Below are 18230 nucleotides of genomic sequence, written 5' to 3'. Positions count from 1 at the left end.
ATTCATAATAGCAAAGATTACACTTTTGGAACTAATCCAGGATAAAAAATGTGATATGTGACTAGAAAGTATAAAATTTCCCAGAATGGCTTCAGTATTTTACAGATCTTACTATATTAACTCATAGTATTTTTAATATTATAGGTTAAGCACATATTTGATCATAGAAATTTAGTTTTCCTAAATTTTAAAACCATATTTGGACAAAATTATGTATATACTCAGAATATATATATCCCTGTACAAATTAATGAAATTCATATGATGAACCTGAATTTCCCCACTCCATAATGACTCTATTTAGATATTGTGAAATAATGAGAAAAACATTTTAATTCCAATAAATACAAATGATCGGTTGAATTTCTAATGTAAGGGAAGTATCATAATACAGTAGAAAGAGTTCTGGATTAGTAAGAGTTCTGCTAATAATTAGTTAAAGCACACTCTCAGCAGACACTAAACCTCTGTGCTTCATTTTCCATGCTTGCAAAATGAAATGGCTGAATGCGGTTATCTTCAAAACCCAATAAAGATCTAAAATTATATAATTCTAAATTTTAAAAGCAGAAGAATATAATTTTGTTTCATCATAGTCTTACCAGTAGTCTCTGGCAGAGTACTTCATATGTATTAAATAACTGAATCTTGAATATATGGATTTAAAAGGGTACCACACGTGATATTAAGCATATCCCCACAAATGAACTTCAGGCTTTGAAGATGGAGAAGATATATTTTCCCAGTTCCCTCCACTAAGTACAACTAAAACCTTGGACACTAAATATGAAACAAACATAAGAAGACTCTGAAAGGTGGTGAGAAGGCAAAGCAACTAGGGAACTCACCACCCAGGGAACAACACAGTGGTGAGCTCCCTTGCTTTTCTTTTGTCTTGTATATCCCCAAGGCCAGCAATCTCCAAATGCCAACCAGCTCAGACTAAAAAAGCCTCAGAAAAAGCCTCCTCCCTCTAACAGAAAAAAAAAACAGTGCAGCCTAGCAAGACAACACTTTTAGACAATAACAACTCTACCCAAAAACTACAGAAAAAAGCTGTGGTCCCCCTCCCTCCCATGATGACAAAGGTCAAATGAAGAACCTAGTCTTCTGCCTTTACTAGGCGGTAGTGAGGTACCTCACCCATCCTTGATAGAGTGAGGTAAAATAGGGAGCCAGAACTCTCACGCCTTCCGGAGGTAGCAAGTGCCCTCCACTGTGTCAGTGGAGAATATGCAGGAAGAATATGAGGCACTCCTATCCTTCTTAGTGGAAGCCTGGTGGGCAGCCCTCTTTCTCCTGCTCACCCAGCATCCTCCCCTTGGGTGTCAGCAGAGGCCAAGTGGGGAATGTGGATTTCTACACACATCTGGCGGTAATGGAGAGGTGCCCTCCTTTTTTTCTACCAGGGTGCTCTCAAAGGAAACCATCACAAATGTAATATCCTTAATAGTTATAGGACTAGTCACATCATCTATTTCACCTTAGCTGAGCTGTGATCATTGTGATCTTAAAGAGTAAGTTCATATATTAACGTACATATGTGGAGTCTAGAAAAATGGTACAGATGAAACTATTTGCAGGGCAGGCAGAGAGACACAGACGAAAAGAACGGACATGTGGACATGGGGGGGCAAGGGGAGGGTGGGAGGAATCAGGAGATTAGGGCTGACATATATACCCTACCATGTGTAAAATAGACAGCTAGTGGGAACTTGCTGTATAGCATAGGGAGCTCAGCTTGGTGCTCTGTGACTACCTAGATGGGTGGGGGGATGGGAGGAAGGTCCAAGAGGGAGGGGATATATGTATACATATAGCTGACTCACTTCATTGTACAGCAGAAACTAATACAACATTGTAAAGCAGCTATACTCCAAGAAAAAAAAAAGAGTAAGTTCATTTCATCTAAGGTGTAAAATTGTTGATATTATTCCCTTATTATCATTTTTGATGTCTGCAGTGATTTCATTTCTAAATATTAGTAATTTGTGACTTCCTTTTTTCTTTGTCAGGCTCGCTAGATGTTTGTCAATTTCATCTTTTTGAAGAACCAGTTTTGTTTAATTGAGTTTTCCTACTGTTTTTCTGTTTTCAATTTCACTGATCTCTGTTCTTATTTTTATTATTCACTTCCTTCACTATATCTTCCTTTTCTTTTTATAGGCTCTAGTGGAGGGGAGAACCTTAGATTATTGATCTGAGACTTCTCCAATGTATGTATTTAATGCTATACATTTCCCTCTCTTCACTGCTTTAACTGTGTTTCACACATTTCGATATATCGTATTTTCATCTCATATCAATTCAACACAGTTTAGTTTACCATATTTCTTTATTTCTTGAGACTTCCTTTTTGACAAATGTATTATTTACAACTACCACTTTCTGTAACTGATTCAACATACATCTCAGCTCCAACTTTGCATCCTGAGAACACTTAAACATAATTTTAAAACTCCCCCAAAAGAGATCTCCATGCCTCGATAGTTTCACTGGAGAACTCAACCAAATGTTTAAAGAAGAAGTAACACAAATTCTACACAATGTCTTCCAGAAATTAGAAGAGATCTGTATTATAAAGCTAGTATTCTCTGATACTGATACTAGACAAAGATAGACACATCCAGAAAAAAAGGAGGGCTCAAATCAATAAAATTAGAAATGAAAAAGGACAAGTTACAATGGACATAGAAATAAAAGGATCATGAGGGACTATTACAAGCAACTCTATGCCAATAAAATGGACAACCTAGAAGAAATGGACAAATTCTTAGAAAGGTACAATTTCCCAAGACTGAATCAGGAAGAAATAGAAAATATGAACAGACCAATCACAAGTACTGAAATTGAAACTGTGATTTTAAAAACTCCCAACAAACAAAAATCCAGGACCAGATGGCTTCACAGGTGAATTCTATCAAACATTTAGACTTCTCTAAAGTTAACACTTTAGAGACTTCTCTTAGTTAACACCTATCCTTTTGAAACTATTCCAAAAAATTGCAGAGGAAGGAACACTCCCAAACTCATTCTATAAGGCCACCAACACCCTGATACCAAAACTAGACAAAGACAGTGAAAAAAAACCTCTGCAAAACTACAGACCAATATCCCTCACGAATATAGATACAATAATCTTTAACAAACTCTTAGCAAATAGAAATCAGTAATAAGTAAAAAGAAGTACACCATGATCAAGTGGGGTTGATTCCAGAGACCAAAGGTTTGTTCAGTATTAGAAAATCAATCCATTTAACCCACCATATTAACAAGCCAAAAAAGAAAATTATATGAACATATCAACCAGTACAAAAAATTTATATAACATTCTTAACATGACAATATTACAGAATATGGAGAGCAAATTAGTAGTTATCAGAGGGTTAAGATGAGCAAAATTACAAGGAGAGTGGGCAGGAGTTGGGTGTGGCCATATAAAGGCAACATGAGAAATTATTCTCATTGAAATATTCTCTATATTGATTGCATTGATATAAGTATGGTGGTTGTGATACTGCACTGTAGTCTTACGAGATGTTCCCATTGGAGGGAACTAGATAAAGGGAGCACAGGATTTCCCTATATTATTTCTTATATATGCACGTGACTCTATAACTATCTCAAAATAAAAAGTTTAATTAAAAAGGTTTACCACAGAAGACATGCCTTTCTTAGATATTTTACCACATAATTGTCTAAACATAATTTTGTGGCTGAAAGTTTCTACTTCAGGCACCCAAAGTATGCATACTGAGTGTTCACTGTGTCTCTATCACTCCTCTAGGCCTGTATATTGATTGACTGATTAATTCATTCTTTAATAATATATTTATTGAGTATCACTGTATGCCAGATGCATTCCTGGGCACTGAAAATAAGGGTGAACTGCACAAAGGAAAATCCCTTTTCTCATGCAGCATGCATTGTAATGAGGGGAGATCCACAGATAATGATACATGTAACAGAGAAAAGTAAAGCAAGAAAGAGGCATAGAAAATTCTAGCTGGGAGGAGTTTAAATCATAAATAAGTTAGATCCTCTTTGAAGAGGTGGTATTTGAGGCTAAATTTCAAAAGATGAAGGAAGAGACACATACATTACTAGGGAAGAGAATGCTGGGTTGAAAAAGGACCTTACGGACCATTAAAGTGACTGTGGATTTTATTCTTTATGATTTGGGAGATTCAGTAAATTTGTAATGAACAAATCCTTCTCCATCTGAAGAGATTACTGCAGGGTTTTAGGAAAATGGACAAGAAAAAATCACTGTTTTCAGAGTCAATTTATGTTGCTTCCTACTCTAAATTTAGCAGAGTTCCCAATTTTCCATAATATTGTATTCAAATTTCTGCTACAACTATACAAAGCAGAGTAAGGTCCACCTGAGTTATCTGACTTCACCTTCTATACTCTTTTCAATACAACACCGTCTAGTCAGCCTTGACCCCTTGTATTACATTCATTTGTGCTACTATGTGTTTTCCCTTGCTGTGTCTTTGAATTTCTATTTACTCCCCTCTATCTCACCATTTTCATGAATAGCGATGGGGTCACAGAGTGGCTTACCATAAGTGCTTTAACATACCCATAATCTTCAGGTCTACCTAACCTCCGCCATCTAAGATTGCTCAAATAAAAAGAAGAATGTTCTTTGATATGTACAACTGACATTTTCTCATAGCATATTGAGGAACAACAAAAAAGAGTATTTAGTAAACTTAGCTATTTTATTGATCTATATCAGGTAAATCTAAGTAAATCTTAGTATACCTGACTATGAAATTCAAGTTCCAAAACCATATCATCATCTTCTAATTAGGTTACTGAGTCTAAACTTCTATAAAGCAATTCCAAAGCTATCAATAAGCAACATCCAGTTCCTATTCCACTTCTTCAATACCGCCTTCCATAAAATGTATTTCTCCTGAATTCCTATTTGATTCAATCTTCAATCCACACAACTGAAATATTTATGTAGGTTTGTGTTTAATTGCTTTATATTTATTAGATACGTCTTTACAATAATGGTGGAGTTATTTGGACCTGCAGAGCCAAGATCACCAATGCCATTTGGGATTCAAACTTGAGTCTTGAGCCCCCAAACACAAAGCCTGAACTCAGTAAGCATTAGATGAGTATACACTGGTCAAATGTCCACCATACCACAAGTATAAAGGATACTTTTCACCTGATGTTCACTCTTAAGGAAAGTATTATATTTAATAATTAAGTCTGTATGAAATAAATTTTGTAAGGCATTTGAACTTCAATTAAAGTAGCAATGCCAATAGCTATTTCTCTCTGATCCATGACAGGCAACTATAATGGCTTCTGTGTTTTCTACAATTACTGACTGGTAAGTAGAATATGCCAATTCACTTGCTTAAGAACAAACAGGATCACACAATTTTCCTGCAAGTTTGACTTCTCATCTCAACTGAGGAGAGCAATGTCACTGGGATGCAGACAAAGGAAAAAGTAAACTTCTTTTGAATTAGCACATTAATTTGCAACCTTGAGAAAACTTTTACCATCCATATCCACTCTATTAAATGGTGCTTAAGAATGGTCTAAATTCTTAGATATACCATTAGATATAAATGGTACATCTTATTTTTTTAAAAAAGCTGGTAAATGGAAGTTAGATTTTGTCATAATCACAGCTCACCCAGTAATCTCTACACTGCTCACAGAGGCCCACAAAATGGGGATCCAAATAAAGTACATAACAAATACATTTCTTAAATAATTCTTAGGGGAATGGCGGTCATGGCTTTGTAGAAGAGGCTTGAGAGTTTACATATAGGCTATTAAACAGTACACAGTTATCTGAAAGAACCAAGAATAGAAGGGGAAAAAAACAGGGATATTAAACACACTCCCATTCAGTGCTGATCCATTAATACATTTGCAAGCTCAGTGGACTTCCAGTGGGTCCATCTAGGTGCCTAATACCTCCTATTGAACAAAAAGCTAATAAAGAAATCACTGCTGAGAAGAACACCCCTAAAAACCACAACTGCGTATTTCACTTTCCCTCAATTAAGTTTTGGGCATCCAAGGGATATAGCTTATTTTCCTCTTTTGATTCTAAATTACTGAACTTGGAAGAGCTTTGAATAAATCCAAACTGTAAAATTATCTTCCAGAAAAAAAGAACAAATTTTCAAACTCAATATTAAATCACCATATTTACTAAGATTTGAAAATAATATGGAGAAGTACATGCATTTTGAACTAATTTGAGATTTTAAAAGTTAAGTCTTGTATGCACTTGAACTTGCTATAATATTTTTATTGGTACATATAATATACTTGGACAGAAAATGCTATTAAAATTACCAGGTTTGGGGGCCTTCATCTGTATTTGCCCTATTCTGACGTGTTTGACTGTGACAATGAAACCAGTTTAGACACTGAACACTAATCTCCTCATAAATTCAATCATCCATGATGCATGTTTAACTGTGCCCAATATGACCAAGTTTACATTGAGAAAAACACCCAATAATCCCTGGAAGGAATGTTAAGGTCAGACACTAGGCAGTAAGGGAGTGAGCCAAATTTGATTTTACTTCATGTCAAAAGTGAGTACAGAGTCAGTGACTCAGAGCTGACTTTACACTGTGACTAATCTTAGACCACCATAAATTAGAAGTTTGCAGCAGCTATAAAACTGCTTCCATTCTGAACAATGAATCTCCAGTTCTTACTAATGTCTTATCAACAAACAATTCATGTGAACCCAGATAAAAGCAAATTATTTACCTAATAAAAATTGTAATCATAAATACAATTATATGCTAGATCTGAAAATTAATTTTAAAGATAAACAAATTATTGAAATATCTTTAAAGCAGCCGTTAATACACATATTTCATATGAATGACTCTCCTTAATTGAAAAAACTTTTACATTTGCCTGGGAGAAAATATCTATAATTTTGCATGATGAAAGTGTGGAAATAATACATTGCGGTGGAGTAACACCCTTATGAAAAATTGTGAATTTCATGATAAAACAATTCATTTCTTTCCTTTACAAAAATTTGAGTGCCTATAATGCCCAAGGCTCTTTGCTATGAACTATGAGTAAAACAAAGACAAACAAGACATAGCCCCACAAGCAAAGAGCATACAGTGGAATAGAACGGTTCTCAAATTTCAGCATTGTCTCACCTCACATACCTTGTTTAAAGGAAGATTTGTGAGTTTTATTTTCCAAACTCTGATTCCACAGGTCTAGAGTAGGGCCTCGGGGATGTACATTCTGATGCAGGGAAAGTCAGCAGTCCAAACTTTGAGCAACATTTGTCTTCAGTAGTAAGGGAGCACATAATACATGGTACAATATGCCTAATACCTTCCTAATTCATTGGTTTAGAATTCCTTCAGTCTCCATTCATGCGATATTTTAATCCTGACTTAAAGTCTAATTCAAATCCTTAGTTAAAGGATTTTTTTTTTTTTAACAAAGACCTGTCCTTAAGTTCAGGTGGCTCTACATCAAGTGTATATACTTTGATTATGCGTCTCTGTTCTACTAATTTAACTTCTGCTTCATTCCTGTGACTGAGCAGTCACCTTGAGTACCAGTGGAATCAATAATAATGAGTCCTCTGTCTTGTTCTCTGAGTTCCGAACCTCTCATTTATCTCAGAATTACTGTCCTGTCTTTCACCGCCAGTTCTCTAGGACTCAGCTCCCGTCCAATGATCAAGACTATTTCACCTGGTACTAGACCACCCTGATGCAGACCACCTGCCTGCATTTGAACATATTTCCTTCTCTCAGACTCTGTATAGCAATGATCTGCTGCCCACCCACTGGGGAAACACCTGCTACCCCTTTCTGGACCTCTCTGACACTGTTTGCCTGTCCTCACTGCTATGTATCACCTGCCATCAAAATTCCTGGGTAATCTAGTCCAGTAATTCAGAAAATTTACAGAGAATCATCAGAGAGATGCTTAAAACTACAGATTCTGGGCTTCATCTCTTGAGGCTATGATTCAGCCAAGTCTAGGGTGAAGTCTAGGAATCTGTAGTTTTAATGCTTAGCATGTCATTGAAGACTTAAACACACACACTCACACACATACACACACACACTGAAGCTGGGCTTTTAAGAACAAATACAATTTTGTGTGATGTAGAAAGGGAGCAGGACAATATGATGGTGAAAAGTATTGAGTACGTTTAAAGAAGAGAATCTAATCAATTATTAGCCCATAGCAGGTGCTTAATAAATGTCTTTGGAAATGAATACATGAAATCTAATGTGCTGAATAAATAAAGTTTGGCTACAGGTATCAGTTGTATGAAGAGATGCAGTGGAGGAACAAAAGAATGAAAAGCTAGACAGAAGTCAAATCTAACTGGTGATGAATTCTGGGGTATATTTTGTACACGATCAGAATAAGTAAAACATTTGGAGTATTCTGGGCCATCTCTTAAACATAGTACCTTTCATTATCACCTCTATGCTTCAGATACCTAAATCTCCATGTCTACTTCTTACCCCTCAGGTAATAAAATTCAACAGTCAACACATAAATGCTCTAAATTGTATGTTAGAGCCAATTCAATCAAAATAAGTGACAGGCAGGCTGAATGAGTATGGGTGATAAGGCCCCTTTGGGTATTACTACAGGAAGCAACAAGTCTGATATAAAATGGGGGCAGTCAAGTTGAAGAAGGGGCAAATTGCAGAGCCACGGCAGAGACTGAATTGATAAGCTCTGATTATGTGTAGGAGAGATGGGAGGAAGAATCACATAAGAATATGAGGCTTAGACTTCCCTGGTGGCGCAGTGGTTGAGAGTCCGTCTGCCGATGAAGGGGACACGGGTTCGTGTCCCAGTCCGGGAGGATCCCACGTGCCGCGGAGCGGCTGGGCCCGTGAGCCATGGCCGCTGAGCCTGCGCATCAGGAGCCTGTGCTCCGCAACGGGAGAGGCCACAGCGGAGAGAGGCCCGCGTACCAAAAAAAAAGAATATGAGGCTTGATCCCCAACTGATTATAAAGAACAGGTATAGAAAAGTGAGGAAGAGAAGGAGAATTCATGTTACATAAATTCCATTTTGAATATGTTTAGGGTTGATATACCAACCAGGTCCTCAGCTGAAATTTTCTAACGTTTGTCTGGCTGTTGGGGTGTGTGTGTGTGTGTGTGTGTGTGTGTGTGTGTGTGTGTGTGTGTGTGTGTGTGTGTGTGTGTGTGTGTGTGTGTGTGTGTGTGTGTGTGTGTGTGTGTGTGTGTGTGTGTGCGCGTGTGTGTGCGCGCGTGTGTGTGCGCGCGCGCAAGAGACAGAGAAAGAAGATAAAATGCAGAAGAAAGTAGATTAAATTGATGGAGTTATGTTTCAAACACGAGTTTGAAACAAAAATGAGCAGTTAGGTTCCTGAAAAGAGGAAGGCAATGACATTCCCAAGGGAGGCTATCTTGAGAGCATAAATAAAGATATCGGTAAATTTTGAAGGAAGGCAAATCAATTATCTTTGATGCTATTAGTAAAATGAATAATAACATCAAAGATGGATGATAGTGGGGGTAGACCATGTTCAGAGTAAGAGCAGAATTCTCCTATGGAAAATTGATTAAGTGTAAACAGGGATGTATAGATTGTGGCGCAATTGGGAGAGTTAAAGAATAGCTGAACAAGATAGAACCATTTACATTTTCTCCAGCACTATTCATCAGCCAGCATCTAGTGAAAGCAAACAGTGGGGTCCTTTCAGAGTTGGGAATCTCTTGGAAGATGAGTTACAGTGACATGCCTTGAGATGTAAGGAGCAAGAGATAGTTGTTGTTGCAATGCATCCATTCCAGATGAATAGGTAAGACACTGAAGTCTCAAGAAATGTTGCCTTGAAAGGATGAGAAGAAAAAGATGCTGAAATCAGAGAGAAGGTACACCATGTCTTGAAGTTCTGTGGGTTATAGCTTCAAAGATAGAAAAGTAGAGTAAAATTGGGTGATGCTGATTTCAAAAGGAGGAAAGGGTTAAAAGATATTTCAAAGATAAGGATCAAGAGGTGCCAGAGGTAAACAATTATGTCAATACCTACAGTCCCCACTAGGGGGGAGCTCCAGTGAAGTGGTGTTATTGAGAAGGAATCAGGTTTTCATTTATATGAAGAGGTACAATATTAGAGAAGGTAGAAGATGAAAGAGATTATGACATAGGGTGGATCACTGTTAGGGAGAGTAAGAGTTTTCCTCTTTAAAGACTAGAGCTTAGTGACCTAGATATTTTTATTCCAATAATACAGAAGATGAAGTCTGGTATAAAGAGAAGGAAATAGATGAAAGTGAGTCTGACACTGCAACTTTGGAATTCAGGGAAGCATCAAGAATGCCATAAATCAATTTTTAAAAAGATATATATATGTGTCTGTATATATATGTTACATATTCATTCCCTATTTTAAATTACAATAAAGCATGATTCAGTAAGTTTGGTGTTTGTATAATAAGAAACAGATACTTGTAAAAACACAATGAAGCAGATTTTCTCTTTTTTCCTCCTTTCAGCCTCCCATTGCTATGGAGGTGGTTCAATGGACCACACAGCTGGTCCTCAGGTAACATGTAGGATAAAAATGTATGTGTTATATTTTTTAATATTTCCTTTAAAGTTTTAGACAAATGTGCTATAAAGATTACAAAGGTTATTGACAAACGTGTAACAACACAATCCACGAACCGTTTTGTGTTTCAGGTTCTCTCTTTCAGGTAAATTACCTGCTTCGGATCAGTTACCTGTTTCAGTTAGTTACCTGTTTCCGGTAGCGTGCTGATGTTGCATGCACTTTCATCACCTTCACCAGCTGAGGTTGAAGCTCTTATTTTAAAGACATATGAGGTATTGGCGACAAGTTTCATGAAAGTATACATGTGATCTTGGGGAGAGATTTTTGTAGCATTCCTTTCAACTGTTATCATATAATGTGTAATTATTCCGTTTGCCTTTTTGGGTGGATCCCACTTCACTAAAGCTGACTGCCAGCTAGTTGCCATACACTGTATGTTCTGTACAACATCTGGAACTTAAGAGATAAGCAAATGCCCAAAGTTAAAATGTATACACATGTAGTAAATGATTTCATTATGCGATTGCTAGATAAAGTCATGTTTAGGAGTAGAGACAATAAAAATTTAACATATCAACCTTTCAATGTGTGCTCAAAAAATTCTTAACAGGGGCTGAATCAGATGGCAGTTGGCCCATTTTCTATGTTACCATATTAATCCTTACAATACTGAATCCATCACTGAATATTCTCCTAGGCCCAAGCAGCAATCACATCCTCAAATCCTCAGTAGCAGCTATGTGGCCAGCCTCAAGCTCAGGCAGTGGTTGAAGCCTGCCCTCTTTACCTCTTAATGGGAAGGAGCAGTCTTAACCATACTTTATGATGGAACTTTTTAATGCAAAACGTAGATGCAGGTGCCTCACTGAAGTGGGTACTTCTCAGGGAAATGTCTGATTATATAATGTCCCCTAATGTTAGCATAGCTTTTTTTGTCACACTAAAAAGAGGAAGCTATAAAGAAAGTTTGCATATAGTCAATTTGTGGATTACAAACATCAAGCAGTGAAAAGAAACAACTTGTCATTGTGCAAAACATAGTTACTTAAAGAATATTCAAGTAATCTTTGACTTGCCTACAGTTCTCTCCTGTGGTGTAAATTTCTATCTTTACAAATGCTTCTTCCTCTGTAAGATAAAGGCATCAAAACTAAAGGAGAATAATTTAGGGGGGGTGTGTGGCATTTAAAATGAAAGAAAAGACAATTTCTCGGCTGATCCAGGGCTCTGGCAGTTAAATATGGTTAATTATTTGCTTTCCTATTTTCAAAAACATATACTAATACCAATAAATGAAAAAGAGACAGTGGATAATTTACTTACATTTAGATTATAAACCTGGATTTTGTGAACATCTATTTCACTGACTCTCCAAACTTAAAAACAATAAATTAGCCAGATGATAACACTTCAAGTTGAGAATTTTATTTAACCAATCAGGGCATAGGATTTTTGTGGAATTATTTTATTTTACTGGTAAAAAAAAATTTATTGGTTTACATAATACTGTCTATAAGATTAGCCTTGATTTTTATCAATCTGTGTGTAAATATGTTTAAAAAAATTTTTTTAATGTTTTTTTTCTTTATGGGTTTAGCCTTTTTCTATAGTATCACTCAGTTATGATATGCATTTCCTACAGTCACATCCAGTTTGCACTAGAGGTCAGATGCTGACGTTCCAGTTCAGTTTCTTCACTAATTTTCTCAGCCCTTTTCATCTAATCTGCCTGAATCATGGCTTCTTCACCTGAAGTATGGGAACAGGGGCAACCGTAATGGGTTTTTTTAGTATTTGTGTGTCCAACACTCTAATAAGTGCTTCATATGGATCTTTTCAAAAAGTTTTCCCAACAACCTTCTGGGTGGCTCCTGCTAACGTGCGTTTCTTTCAGTTAAAGATACAGAGGCTCAGAGGAGGCACGTGCCTTTGCCAGGGTTATACAACTAGCAAGTTGCAGAGCTTGGATTCCAATCCAGACACTGACTGCAGAGCATGAACTCTTATCTACTATAAATACTACTTACTTAGCTTGTCTTATAGTCATGCCATGAAAATAGTATCAGGTATTCATCAATTAATGTAAAATGGTTAATTTATCAGTGAGTGAGTGGTCTCCAATTTTAATTTAGAGATTCACTAAAACAAAAAGAAATACACCCAGAGGTATAGGGAAGAAATGACTAGAGCAGGATCTTGCGCTTATTCAATAATCATTGACCAAAAAAAAAGTGAGGAAGAGTTGCCTTTAAAAATTTGGTCCAGTTGAGAGAAGGAAACGTATTAAATCATTAAATCAGTTATAAATTAAAACTATTCAGTACACAGTTGAGTTACGACATGTAGGTGATGCGCAGGTAAGTTATTGAATTAGAGCAATGGTATTTCAGTCTTCATAGTCCCCTCCACATGTCACAAATGGACGATGGGAAAGTAAAAGCTTACATACTGACTCGTGCTCTTCAAATGTCACAACACGTCTTCTTTAAAAAATTACAGATTTTTTTTTTCACGAAAATATAAATCAACCTGTTAAAAGTGATTAATGGTTCATTTCTCCTTTTTTTTTCCCCAGCTGTCTCAGATGGTACTAAGAAGTAGGTAATTTTTACATATATCTAGAAGCCTACTTTGCTCCTACACTAGTCTTTTATTTCAGCTTCCTCAGTTCAAAGTGAAAAACCACGTGTAAATATATACCTATTTGATTGCAAACAAGACAACCCAGCCTATCCCTAAAGCACTGAAATTCAACTTCCCTTTGAATGAACAAATAAATATTGATAGATAGTCACATAAACTGAGAAAGGAAAGGGAAAAGTGTTAAAATACAAAATCAAACATTTTAGGACCCCAAACCATGTCTAACCTGATTCTTGGGTTGTGAATTTTACTACGTTACTAAATTGATTGCCATTTCCAACTTTAGTAAAGGCAGATATGCTGATAGAATAGGTGCTGATGGGTTCCAGTCCAACAAGTTTGGCTTCAGTTTGAAAACCTGAAATATTCTGAAAAGCAGAAATAAAATTCTTTGTCACAATGCATCATCAAAAAACGTATTTATAACTGGAAGAAATATTTAATACATCAAAATTATGTCTTCTGTGTTTAACCTATGATTTAGTAAACACAGGTATTTTTTATTAAAAATTTAAAAATTAAACATTTTGTGTGTGCCCCCCAGGGTGTGCTCAGCTGATAAAGCAAGGATGAACTGGACACCCTCTCAGCACTGAAGAATCTCATAACTGCCATTTGTTTTTAAAGCTGAAGTGTTTTGTTTTCATTTTGCCTCCTTGATTTTTTACTTGGAATTACACACTGATTACTTCCTTAAAATTTGCTAAAATTAAAGTCCTCAATTGAAATCCAACTTAAGAGCAGTCAGTGGTACTTGATTTGTCTTGAATTCATCTACATTCATTTTTAAATTCTCAGCAGCATTCTGTGTAAATTAATTTATTCATCAGCTATTGTATGGCAAGCACTGGGAATACAGCAGTGAATGAAGCAGAACCTCTGCTCCTATGAAGCTTAAGTTATAAGTTTTCCCAGACAACTCCTAAATTTCTAATTTTATGCAATCTCTTAGGAAAATGAAAAAAAAAACAAAACAGTTATCACAGTTGTTCAAAAGAGGATATTATTTCTCATAGAAAATTTTACCATCAAATATAAAGCCTTCATTCAAAGAGAATTGTCCTAATAGAAAGAGCACTTAAGAGGAGTAGTTATCCTATGGAAAAAGAAGACAATCTCCTATGTGGTATAATTTTAAGAATACTGCATTATATCTAATCCAAAATATAAACTACTTTCACTTATATATTAAACATTTCAGTGACAGAAATTTAGCAAGAATACTAATGCTCAGGGCATTCACAGTTAGAATCATATTTTAAATTAATCTCTTGCAAGTCATTGACATACTTTCTGAACTCACTGTATTACGCTGTTTCCTCTCATTCTTCCACAATTACTATTTACCAAGCACACTGCTAGATAACCAGGAGATTATAAAGATATATAAGACATGGTCCCTGTCATCAAGGAATTGTTATATAATTAGAGAAATCTACCAACAACTGTATACTAAGAAGAAATTAAACACAAGCAGGTAAATTTTGACTTGGGTTAGGAAGCATGAGTAAGTACCCAAAGAAATGACTGAACTCAGGAGATTATAATAAAAAGTGTGAGTAGCTTATTGGATAGTGGACAGACAAAGTAAGTTGTAAGATGGAGACATGAGTAAGGAATATTTCCAAACGTAACAGAACATTTTTACTGAATAAAAAATTTCTTTCAGTATGTGTGAGTGACCTGAGTCACCAGCAGACCTGGGTCTTATGTACCTCCAAATGGATTAAACTGGATTGACTGAGATGGCAGGAACATTTGGAGTGGTCCTGGAATTATTATGCCTCCAGAAACTCACATATAATCTGAAAGAATAAAAAAGAAAAGGAAAGAAACTAATAGTTGGGACATAGAGGTAGCTGAAAACATAGAAAGAAAAACAGGACAACACACTCAAAGAGAAAGCCACACAGAGGGAGGAAAGCAGATAAAGAAAACTAGATGTTGAGAAAGGGAAAAAGATGGCATGAGGATACATTTAAAGGAATTTGAAAGAAAATAAGGCTATGAAAATTCATGGAAGACAAAATAGATGTAAAAAGGAATAACTAAAAGTAGTAGATTTTAAAGGAAAACTACTCCTTCCACTCCAAAAAGGATATATTTAATACTTTATGGTATAAAGATTATATCTTTGCTACTAGTGAAATTTCAATGGTAGCATTTCTATTGAGAAAACAGATGTCTAAAACTCTTAGAATATAACTTACCCTCATATTCAGGTAAAGGAGTACTGTCATTTCAGGCTTAGTGCTATTACAATGCTGAATGGAATTTGTTCTTTTTTTTAAACCATATACAAAAACAACAATAGCTACCGTGTTTATCACATGCTGGGGATTGTTCTACATGCTTTATATAGATTTTCCCTTACAATCTTCACTTTTTAGTGGATGTATCTTTACAGCTCCCATTTTGCACTTGAGGAACTGAGTCATAAGAAGTTAAGCAACCGCCCTAAGGCAGAACAATAAGTCTCAGAGTCAGGCTTCTAACCAGAAAATTTGAGGCTATAGTCCTTAATTCATGACTATGCTAACGGTGTTGATGGTAGAGATCTCTGTTCTGAGGAAAAGATCACACATACGCATCCCCACTTCAATGCACATACATGTTTATCCTAGGAACGATCACATTCCTAGGAAAATAAAGATTATTATCTTTAAAATATAGACATATAGAAAATGATTCCTTTTCCCCGTTTGATACCTATTTACCAGTGATCCATACAGACAAAGCACATTAAAAAAAAATGGAAAATGTTAAGATTAGACTAGAAATAGATACTAGAGGGCTAGTGACTCAGCACCATTAATGGAATTTCACACTGCTGGGAAACAGATTCCACATTTATGAAGAAATACAATTTGAATTCTACTCAGCCTATCAGATTTTAGAGTAATATCTCGATTTCCAAAAAGAAAATCATTATTCCTTATGACATAAACTTACGCACTGCTTCTGATTTTTACTGTTCACTTTTTAAGCTACACATGCTATAAAAATGATTTACCATCAGCAATAAATTATAATGCATATAATATTGGGGACAATGCTTATGCAAAGTTTTTGCACTCTCCTTGCTGCAACTAAAGAGCATTCCAGTACTTCATTTGCCTTTGGAAAAAAAAATAAGAACACTTTCTCAAATAAATGCTAGTTAATTAGAACATATTTTGGCAATTAAATGCTAGAAATCATATAGGTATATTTGAGACCCTTTGTTACATCAGTTCTCTGGGTATTTTTCATTGATTCTGAAACCTAAAAATGGAGGAGTGAAAGGGTATTTAGCATTGAAACTAATTAGCATTGAAAGAAAAAGAATAATAATATATTTTAAAAGACCAATTAGTGTGGGATTACATGCTATCTGGAAAGGTTAACAGAAGTCCAGTATAAACACTTTTCTGAACAGGTTAAAAACATTCACTTGGTACTTCTTTTAACAACAAATACAATAGTCCCCCCTTATTCACAGTTTCATTTTCGAAGATTTCAGTTACCCCCAGTCAACCATGGTCCCAAGATATTAGATGGAAAATTCCAGAAATAAACAATTCGTAAGTTTTAAATTGTGAGCTGGTCTGAGCTGCATGATGAAATCTCGAGTTGTCCTGCTCCATCTTGCCCAGGGTATCAATCAACCCTTTGTCCAGCATTTCCCACCCATTAGTCAGTAGCCATTTTGGTTATCAGATCAACTGTCAGCACAGTGCTTTTGTTCAAGTCACCCTTATTTCACTTAGTAAAGGCCCCAAAGTACAAGAGTAGTGATGCTGGCAATTCAGAGATGCCAAAGAGAAGCCATAAATTATTTCCTTTAAGTGAAAAGATGAAAAATGTTCTCAATAAGGAAAGAAAAAATAATTGTATGCTGAGGCTGCTAAGATCTTCGGTAAAAATGAAGCTTCTGTGACATTCTATGAAATTGGGAAGAAGGGAAAAAAATGTACAAGTTTTGCTGCTATACCTCAAACTGTAAAAGTTATTTCCATAGTATGTGATAAGTGCTTAGTTAAGATAGAAAAGGCATTAAATTTGTACAAGAAGATGTTTTGAGAGAGAGAAAGAGGGACCACATTCATATAACTCTTATTACGGTTTCTTATAATTTTTCTATTTTGTTATTAGTTACGGTTGTTAATCTCTTACTGTGCCTTATTTAGAAATTAAACTTTAGAAATTAAACTTTATGTATAAGAAAAAACACAGTACATATCGGTTCAGTACTATTCATGGTTTCAGGCATCCACTGGAGGTCTTGGAATGTATCCTCTGTGGGTAAGGGGGATGAATGTAGAAATATATTACCCTTAAGACAATAACAGGTTTTAAATAGTCTGAAAAAATTTACTGTATACTTTCCAGCATTAACAAAATGGTGCAATTACTTCCTAACTTATAGCTATCTAGAAGTTACAAATTCTAAATAAAATGCTATATGAAGTACTCCACTTCCATATTTGACAAACGCTTGCTGTGTTTTCTGCAAGCATCCTTAAGTTGTAGAAAACCAAAAAGATTTTTTAAAAAGATGGTCCTTGTGTTAATTAAAGCAGTCCATTTTCCCCCTGCATGTCAATACTTCAATTGACTTTCTAAATTTTTGAAATAAATATATAGTGTTATCATCAACCTACCTTATAAAATATAGTATCAGTTTCATGTTCATGAATTTTTAAACTATATACTTTAACAATACCGCCTGGAACAGGACTCGGGCTCCATTTCAGCCATACAAGGTCTGAAGTGTAGTTGACTAAAGTCAAATTTTGAGGAGGTGCTAAAGGCACTGCAGGGAAACACATTATAAAACTTATATTCATAACATTTTTTAGCAGAAAAATATCATCGTGACTCTAGCTTCTTGAAGACACTAGTTAAGAAAGATTTATAAACTGATCATATTTTAATTTCAGAAATAAAGAGCATAAGTAATCATGCTTTGGTACTTGGAGCTCACTAGTTCCAAAGTAGCTTTAAACAG

At 35.6% G+C, this 18230-nt stretch overlaps 1 protein-coding gene across 1 annotated transcript in view; it reads right to left on the bottom strand.

Moving 5' to 3' along the window:
• PTPRQ (protein tyrosine phosphatase receptor type Q) overlaps positions 1 to 18230 on the bottom strand; it is a 206486-nt gene that overhangs the window by 110165 nt on the left and 78091 nt on the right. The window contains exons 23-25 of the mRNA XM_059081625.2: positions 17884 to 18035; positions 13467 to 13608; positions 10784 to 11053 (exon numbers count right to left, since the gene is read on the bottom strand). Of these exons, the coding sequence (XP_058937608.1) occupies positions 10784 to 11053; positions 13467 to 13608; positions 17884 to 18035 (564 nt within the window). The remainder of the gene's footprint in view (positions 1 to 10783; positions 11054 to 13466; positions 13609 to 17883; positions 18036 to 18230) is intronic.

The sequence above is a fragment of the Kogia breviceps genome, chromosome 12, assembly GCF_026419965.1.
Source record: "Kogia breviceps isolate mKogBre1 chromosome 12, mKogBre1 haplotype 1, whole genome shotgun sequence".
Lineage (NCBI taxonomy): Eukaryota > Metazoa > Chordata > Mammalia > Artiodactyla > Physeteridae > Kogia > Kogia breviceps.
This window is presented reverse-complemented; position numbering and strand designations above follow the sequence as displayed.